We start from the raw sequence: 9,346 nt of genomic DNA, 5'->3' as shown, positions 1-9,346 counted from the left end.
TCTGCTAAAGTGATTTCTCTTAAAATGAATCTCATTTCCTTTCTCCATTCACTTTCAGGAGTCTGGTGGCTCACAGCATGCATAGATTCCACAGCATGGTCAATGATACACTATGGTTAGCTTGGTCTGTATGGTCAATAGGACAGCATGGATGGTTGATTTTAAGAAAGTTCAGAAAGTTTTTTGTATTTTATATCTCATTATTATCTTTAGCAAGACCAGTAACCTTCTATATAGAAAAACATGGCTCAAATAAATACATCAAATTGAGCATCAGGATTACATCTTAGGCATAAGGAGGGGAAATAAATTGTTATTAACTTGTATTTAGTAGCAAGCTCAGATACTGTATAAAAAGGTAACCAAATATTTATCATATTTAAAATATTGTTTGAAATTCCAGTTCATTTGTTAGCAGTGCTTATGGTTGAATATCCCATTAAGTTAAATAAATTGAAACAACCTGAACACATGAACCACTAACCCACCCTATAACATTCATTTTGTAATTGCAAATGTACAATATTTGATAAAATCATATTAAAATGCTCAACATTTCAAATTCTCAACATTTGGTGAAACTAGTTGAAGCTCTTCTATGTATCAGTAAGAGATCTAAGAGAAAAACACATCGTCTTCCATCCATGAACATGAGTCAACATGAGTCTTATTACTATTTATCTACTGGAACCCATTTCTGGACAGCCCGTGAGTCCTAGATCTCCAATTCCTGATTTAACGTGGTGTATAACAGTCTTGAGGAATGGAGACATGTCTTACTGCAGTAAGAGATAGTGGTGATGTCACCGATACTGTAAATAAAGAAGCAGCAGCTGATGATGATTATCCTCCTCCTCCTCCTCATCATCATCATCCTCAAACCCATAAAGTAGATTATGAATTAAGATGGCGACTACTACAAAATGCAAGCAAGGTAATGCAGTGGTTGTAGGTGATCCAGTCTAGGTGAGCAGACAGACATTCCTAAGCACAAACGCAGAAGCAAACCCAGCTGAAGCCTCCAGTCCTCCACTGCACATCCAAGCCCCTCGTGCTGACGCAACTCGGTTCTTAGGAGCTGTGCCAGTGGGGTCAGATAGCTGAGGTCCAAAATAAATTGCCCACTTTTCCCTGAGGCCAGACCTGCTTGGCCAGCCTCAGATTTATTGTCCCTCGCTTTTTGGAGGAAGATCGTAAGCATGTGGTCAGTAGCAAGGAGCTAGTGACCCAACCTCCCTCTCACGTTACGCCCTATATATAACATCCACCCCTCCACCTCCTCCCACCCTCCCCTCTCTCCCCTTTCTCTCTCTCTCTTCCTCTCTCCTTTTCCACTTCTCTAGAAGTACCCATTCCCAACACTCAGGCCCAGGATAGCTCTCTCCCACTCCCTCTCTCTCTCTCTCTCTCTCTCTCTCTGTCTGTCTTTTGCCTCGTCTTCCTCCCTCCTTCTCTCCTGTCTGTCACCCGAGCAGCTTCCAGTGGGGCTGTGTGTGTTTACCCTCACTCGGCCTGGCAACGGGGCCGCATGCTCAGGATTACCGGAGGCCCTGCCTTTCATCGCCGCCCGCTCCCTGGTCCTCCTGCTGCCGAATCCTGGACTACGGGAGCCCTGCGTACGAGGCGAGAAGAACCGTGAAGGAGCGCCGTCATTTTACAGCCTCTCTTTTTTTTTTTTTTTTAACACTCCCACTACCCCGCTTTTCATCCAGCTCCTGTCTGGAGCAGAGGCCCCATCTCGTTCTTCTCGCAGTTGTTTTTTTTTCTCTCTCTCTCTTTATCTCTCTGTCTTTTGCGCAAGTGTTTGGAGGGGAGTACTTCAGCGTGGATTTGTGTGGACTGAAGTGAGATGGATCACTCTCTCTTCGGCTGCCTGCGGAGTCCGCACGGCCCGGGCCAGGCTCTGCACCCGGCCCTCACCCAGTCCTCCCTGGCCTTGCATGGCCGCTCCGACCACGTCTCCTACCCCGACCTGCCGGGGCCCTCGCCGCCCTGCGCTTACCCAGGAGAGGAGGGTGGCTTCGCGGGTCCTCACGCTCGAGGTCACCCTGCTCAGCAACTTTCCCATCATCCTCAGCACCAGCCATCCTGGCACATCCAGCAGATGACCTCGCCTGGCGCCGCTCGCCATGGCCTCTGCCTCCCGCACCCCGACGCCCCTGCACCAGAACTGTGCGGATCCGGAGCTCCAGGTAGCCACGGTCTGTGCACAGCAAATCAAGCCCTGGGCAACAGTGACCCTGCGGGGGCATCAGGTGTGTCTGGGGACTTTGGGCGACACACCATGTCACCTGTAGAGCCAGAGAGGAGGAATAGTAAAGGGAAGAGTGATAGCCCTGGTAAGCACTTCATACACTTCTACATAAAGTTTTATTATTCTACATGTTTTAAGCCAGATCTTAATAGAACTTTAGGACAAGTTAAATTATTTGCATACAAAATGACTATATCATTATTAATCCTTTGATAGAAGTAAATTGATGTAAATTGCCAAACAAAAGATCCAACACATATATTCTTTTTTCATTTAATTTTTTTAGTTCCTAAGTACCAACAAAAGCAGACAAGTTCTATTTTTAATTGAGGAAATTTTTAATGTGTTTGTTGCTGTAAATCAAAGCAAAAAAGGTGGGTGGAAACTTAAGTACAGAACCAGTAATTATCATTCAGCTGTTAACATACTTCCAAATTTAATCCATCCATTCATTTTTCTTTACAGACTTTAAAGTGTAATTTTTAAATATGATTTTACACCATTTTAAAGCATTCATGTCCTGTTGTGAACAAGCAGAGACTCTTCTCTACCACACAGGCAGGAGTCCAAGCAATCTGGAGGTGTTTATTGTTGTTTTATGCGTGCTCGAGTGTGTTTGTTTGTTTGCTTTCAAAGACACATTTCCACTAAAGGAGCGGAAGTGACTAGGTTCTGTTTTCTGAGATACGCTGTGTAAAACATTTAGCCAAAAAAAGGTCTTAGTAGCACGATTTATATCTTATTATTGTGGTTATATTATAAATATAAAGAGAAATGTATTTAGATAACCTTCTCGTGTTAGACTATAATTATATTTTAGACTATAATGTTACAAAAATATACTCAAAATTGAAATAATTATTTCAGAACATTTGTAAAGTTTTTTTTTATTTGCATAATGATTGTATTTATTTGGAAATGTTTCAGTATCATAAAATACCCCAACTGCAGACAAATATAGTCAACATTCATATTGCAATATGTTCACAGCATAACAGTTAAAGACTGTATGCCTAAGACTCCCTTATATCCAAAAAAGAAACAAACACATTACTCAGTGGACCTGTCACTGCATCTCAATTAAACTAATCCTTAAAACTGACACTTGTTACTCTCTGCGTTCGAACTCTTACCTACTGTAAAGTACAAATTGGGCTGATTCTTTTAAGCAAAACAAAAGAATCCTGTCAGTGTTGGCCAGTGGAGTTTTAACGGCAGGTTCTGGGGCAGTGCTGGGTTGCTCTCTCATCAGTCTCAGAGGTATAACTCACTGTGACATTTTCCTTCAGGCCTTTAATGGCCTACAGGTGAAACTGGTTTTTAAATGCATGCACTGCTCACACCTGTGCTTTGATACCCCAGCACTACATATATACATATATATATGAATGTAGTTACGGTAAAGAACATTATAGCTTGTAAAAAGGAGTATGTTTATAGTGAATAATTTAGAGCTCTGTACTTAAAGAGGGTATGAGAGTGATCTCTCAGTAGAATCAAATGAATCAGCAAAGGGAAAATCAGTCTCCAAAAGTGTCCAGTAGTGTGACAGGGCAGAAGAGTGGAAGGATGATGGCTCAGGGGAATCACAGTGAGGGATTTCTCCAAGGTTTCTCTTCACTCTTCTTTTGGTCCCAAATCCACTTTCCCTCCTTAATGCTTAACATTTATTCACCAGCAGGTCATATATTTCCGGAAGCAATGTAGCAATGTTGACAGGCAGAGAGGTGTGCAGAATAATACTGATCATAAAACACAGCGCTTGAGATCATAATCTCACGTACAGTGAAGGGACTCTGCTTCCATGTCACTTTATTTTTAGGCATGTTTGAAAAGAGCTCAAATTTGAAAATTGCAATTACACCCCTCAATTTGAGATGTGGAATATGTCTGTTGCGATTTGCCCACTTAGAAAAAAATTATAGTGGAGTCTCATTCTTTGTGTACTCGTAATCAAGCAACAGAAAGGCCATTGGCTGGCATTTTCTGAATTTTCAGCAAATCTATTATTTAAAGATTTGAAAGCTAGCAGCAGAAAATCAAAGCCATGTTTGAGGGAACAGTCCATAAATCAGAGTCCAACATTTTAGCGCCTTAAACTGTTATATTCAAAATGTTCCTATGAAGTTTAACCAAAACTAACCCTCAAAAGTGTTTTCGTGAAAGGAATATGAACGCAATTACAGAACTGAAATCTCTGTCTCAACTTTCTGAGGGGAAAAATAATTTTTGAAACCATATTGTTGTCTTGACCACATCAAAGCAATCTGAAGAAAATTACAACCCACCTAATTTATTGGTGCTGAAAAGCCTGGCGTTGGTCATAGAGACGTCCACAGCTATTGGGTGCCACCATTCTTTTAATAAATGTCTCTAACAACATGTTTTTTAATAGAATGGTATGTAGTTAAAAAGAACTTTACTGCCCAGATATTTTTTTGTTAGGTCTCAGCATCTGCACATTTAAACCTTCACATATATATATATATATATATATATATATATATATATATATATATATATATATATATATATATATATATATATATATATATATATATATATAAACATATAAATATGCATATTTGATATATGTCAAATAAAATTCTGATTTTACTAAAAAAATAAAACAAATAATGGCATATGCTTGCAGTATTATAACATTCTTATCATTATCAACATTCATAATTAATCTGCATCATTGTTAAAACCTATAAATGACTCTACAGATAATAACTTACATTCAGGGCATAAGGGACAGTAAAGGAGAACATGGTGCTGTGTAAATGAGAGTGATATCAGGGGAGCGTTGTTGATTTAGGCCAGACCTGAGAGCACTTCCCCATGCACCGGCCTTGGCCTCTACTGCCTCTCCACACACATGACCAATATCGCCATAATAAAAGCTGACTGGAAGCCCTAATTGTTTAGCCCTCATTTTACTTCCATTTCATTTCGGCTTCTGTAGTTTATCACACCATTTTTTTTTGGGGGGGGGGGGGGGGGCTTTTCTGAACTTTTTTCATTCGTTCATATTCTATTTTTTCCTTCAGCTGGAAAATGTTCTGTTTCTCATTTCAGATTCCCAAGACGGGAGCTATAAGTCAGACACGAGCAGCAAGCCGAGGAAGGAGCGCACAGCGTTCACCAAGGAGCAGATCCGTGAGCTGGAGTCCGAGTTTGCCCACCACAACTATCTGACACGGCTAAGACGTTACGAAATCGCTGTCAACCTTGACCTCACAGAGAGACAAGTATGCTACAGACTGAACCTGTGTTTTGGGTTAAAGTTACTTACAGACAAAACAAAAAAAGCTGCTTTGAAAAATTTTTTTTAACTGCTACAAAGTTAGCTAAAAATCTAAATGATTTTAAGAAATGTTAAAAATAGCTGGAAAATGTCATGGCATTACATTCACTTTGTAGCAGACTGAGACACAGTCACATTCACACCACTGTAAATCCAGCAGTTTAAATGTTTGATTATTTGTAATTTGTTATCGGACTAGCACTAATTAGCTAAGTGATTCCAACTAACAGGATCTCTTTGATATTGAGTGTAGCTTGTTTGCGTGTGTGGGTGGGTGTGTGGGCATGTTAGTGAGTGTGTGTATAGCATAGTGGGTGGGTCATGTGTGTATGTCATAGCTGAGTAAACCACAACTCCTTTTATTTTCTCTCCCTTATTCGTTTAACTAATATAAACAAACCTTTTAAATCATGCCCACATGTGACATATTTCACACACTATAATTCTGAGTACTTCAAAAAAGACCATGCTGTCAATTGCATTCTAAGTATAACAAATTGAGCCAAATTCATTGGTCTAGTCGAGAGCCTTTCATGCCCCCGGTGCGTTACCTTTGGTTTTCCTAATGCTTTGCAGCATAAATCACACATCAGCTGCAGAACATGTTTATCCAGAATAGTCTATGAATCCCTAACACCCATCCATGAGCCTGGGACCCTGTGGGATAAACGCAGCTTGAGTGAATTGGCCTAAACCGAGGCCCATGGAGCCAGACAACTCAGCTAGGGCTCCAGGCTTCCTGTTCCCCGTTCCCCACCCCCTCCTCACATTGCCTTCCAAAGATGACCATCACAGGTCCAGTAAATCTGTCTGTGTGGGTTGTTCCTGGACCCCACCCGTGGCAACATCCAGTGGTTGTTGTGCTCCCTCGTGTTACTGAAATGAAGAATATAACTAACAATGATTGTCATTAGCTGCACAAATTCACATCACCAAGTGATGTTTGATCTCTAAAGGCAGTTGTTAAGGTTTGCAAGACTTTATTACATAAAGGTGTTTACAATTTAGGACAACCTTCATATTAATCCAGTCATTTACACTGCAGCTCACCCTAAAATACCTGCAGTCTTCCAGCTAAAATAACCACCCTCTTTCCAAAATAGATCCCAATCTACTGTGGGCAGAGCCCTGTCTTGTAGGGGCGGTTACCATCTCGGGGTCCGGACCCGTTCGGACCGTTTTAGGCAGCAGCTTAATCACCACTGAGGGACACAAATACAGAAGAAGTTGTTGAGTCAGGAAAAGGAGGCAGGCCTGAGGCCAGTGGGCTGACTGGAGCCATGCGTCAGCACATTATTGGCCAGGTGAAAATAGCCTCACCACGCGTTGCTAGACCCCCACCCTGCCAGTCAGGTTACCACACCTCCGTTTGCCCAACACTCGAGGGGCGCAACACCCAGAGGGTGAGAGGGATCACAGGGTCCCTCAGCAAGCGGGACTGCACGGAGGGGTCGCGCTCAGCCGGCAGGTGGCCGAGCGGTGCGTGGGAACCCGGGGGGTCGTGTGTGCCGTGTGCGGGGGGGCCGTGTAACGTGAGTGAGTGACGTGAGCCGTACGTGGGGGCTGCGTAACGTGAGCGAGTGAGAGGGCGAGAGAGTGCTGCATAAACAGAGCTTCGTTACGGAAAGCCTTTAAATCCAGCCTCCGTGTGCAGATATACATGTGCGCATAGCAATGCAACGCGGAGTCTCTTATGGAGGTGATGGTGGTCTGAGAGTGGAGAGAGGTTGTGTGTGCCAAAACAGCTCCTTCTCGAAAGTATCAGAACACGCCTGCTCACACATACACCCACAAAATGGCATAGAGTTACCCTGATGCAGTTCTAGCTAGCAAGCGTTGCTAGGAGATGAGGCTAATCCTGTAAACACTGTGTACAGTTGGCTGCCTTTACTCTGTATCATTAACAGCTTTATCATCTAATTAGGCTCCCGCACTACGTGACATAACTGAATTGTTTGTTAAGTGCCATTCCGTTTAAGGGAAATACGAGTTGACCGAGCGAACTGCGACATGGTTTTGCTTGCTACCTGCAGGTGAAGGTATGGTTTCAGAACAGGAGGATGAAGTGGAAACGAGTGAAAGGCGGTCAGCAGGGCGCGGCGGCCCGGGAGAAAGAGCTGGGTAACGTGAAGAAAGGAACACTCCTGCCCTCCGAGTTCGCTGGCATGGTGGGACTGCACCACCCCCTCGGCTCCCCTGCCAATGAGGACGACAGTCATGACAGCGACCAGAGCTCTGAGCATGCTCACTTATGACCTTCTGGAAACTTCCATCTGAACGCTACAGCTTTCCTCAGGAATCAACTTTCTTAGTACTGCAGGGCCCTTAGAAACTATAGGTTTCGCTATAGGTAACACTAGGGCCAGTTTGGATTTCTTAGGTTTTGTTCTGTTAAACAGATGGTGTGTCATCCGACTTAACAGAATTCAAAATCTCAGCAACATCTCAACGCTGAGATTTTACTTAAAAAGTGTGGTGTGACTGGGAAACTGGATGGATTCATGGGACTCGGATATGCGTTCAGTTGTAAGCTATAGTCTGAAATTGGGTTTTGTAAATAAATGAAAGAATGTTGAAAACATTCCACATAAGTGCCTTGGAAAGAAATTTTGCACTGTGTAATTATTGCCCTAATTGATTTCTACTGTATGTACTCAGATTTAAATTGTTGCCATTACGCATTAACAACATTCTGGATGCAGTTTTGTGCCTGTTGTAACTAAATTAATATCTATTTACTGTCTGAATGACAGTGGTTAATGCCTGTGCTCATTAAATATAATTAATGAACCCTCACTAGTATGTTTCGTACTTTAAAGTGAGCTAACATATGCATAATAACTTCATACCAATATGTAGCATTTTAAAGCACAATTTCGCATTAACATGAGAAAACCATGTTAGAATAGGATGAAATGTCAAACCATCTTACAATAGGCTGAAATGTCTTTAATTGCTTAATGCCTGCTAACATGAGGACTGCTTTAAGATGAAGTGTGATAAATATACAAAACAGGAGAACTGTATTCTTTTTGCCATTCCTCATCTGTTCTCTTGAATGTCTAGCTCTCTTCCTCACAGGCATATCTTCCTATATGCTTTACCTTTTGAATAAACAGGTATTGAAGCTCTAAATGTTTTTGTCATGGCAATGACAATAATAAATTTACTGCAGAATTGCTCAAATCATTTAGAGTACTTTTTCCATGGAAATATCATTGACTCCAAAGAGAATAATGTGATGTAAATGCGATGGAAAGACATGTTGAAAAACTAATATTATGGTTTGGCATTTCTATGACTACCATGTGAGTGTGCATCCTAATTTTTAGAGTGGCATTTTGGCGAGTGGTCTAAATTTTGAGATGTCCTCACTCACTATGAGAGCAGCTGGTGATTCGATACCTCCAGAAGTTTGAACTTATTTGATTTGCGGCTTTGCTGGTCTCCCTGACACACAGGCAAAGCCCAGGCTAAGTGGATTTGTTTTCAGTTGTGGTCAAAGCTAGCCATGCATTTTCCTCCGTGCAAGACGGTTTTGATTAGCTGTCCGATTTAGATGTTTGTATATGATATACTGTGATCAAAGCGAGACACAAAGCAATCCCCTTGAGGAAACAATTCGTGGCTGTAAGAAATGAATGGGAAATATATTTATGACCTCTCAAAGCCAGCCAAGCGCCCAGCTGCAGTGATCCTAGCCATGTCTAAACAAAGACATGATGAATATGGGCTGGCAGATTTCTTTCTACATAGAGAAATCTATATAAAAAAGTCTTATG

General features: G+C 41.9%; 1 protein-coding gene across 1 annotated transcript; it reads left to right on the top strand.

The window, feature by feature from the left end:
* Window positions 1-1,310: 1,310 nt before the first annotated feature.
* On the top strand, window positions 1,311-8,354 carry meox2b (mesenchyme homeobox 2b). The gene is made up of 3 exons (XM_077008663.1): window positions 1,311-2,339; window positions 5,336-5,508; window positions 7,598-8,354. Exons 1-3 carry the CDS (start codon window positions 1,850-1,852, stop codon window positions 7,817-7,819), a joined length of 885 nt encoding a protein of 294 aa, XP_076864778.1. The 5' UTR covers window positions 1,311-1,849; the 3' UTR covers window positions 7,820-8,354.
* The last annotated feature ends 992 nt before the right edge of the window (window positions 8,355-9,346 follow it).

Source organism: Brachyhypopomus gauderio, chromosome 6 (assembly GCF_052324685.1).
Source record: "Brachyhypopomus gauderio isolate BG-103 chromosome 6, BGAUD_0.2, whole genome shotgun sequence".
Classification (NCBI taxonomy): domain Eukaryota; kingdom Metazoa; phylum Chordata; class Actinopteri; order Gymnotiformes; family Hypopomidae; genus Brachyhypopomus; species Brachyhypopomus gauderio.
This window is presented reverse-complemented; position numbering and strand designations above follow the sequence as displayed.

Coding starts and splice junctions, on each gene's coding strand:
- meox2b (XM_077008663.1), top strand. CDS start 1,850: ATGGATCACTCTCTCTTCGGCTGCCTGCGGAGTCCGCACGGCCCGGGC. Junction 2,340..5,335: donor AGGGAAGAGTGATAGCCCTG/GTAAGCACTTCA, acceptor TTCTCATTTCAG/ATTCCCAAGACGGGAGCTAT. Junction 5,509..7,597: donor TTGACCTCACAGAGAGACAA/GTATGCTACAGA, acceptor TGCTACCTGCAG/GTGAAGGTATGGTTTCAGAA.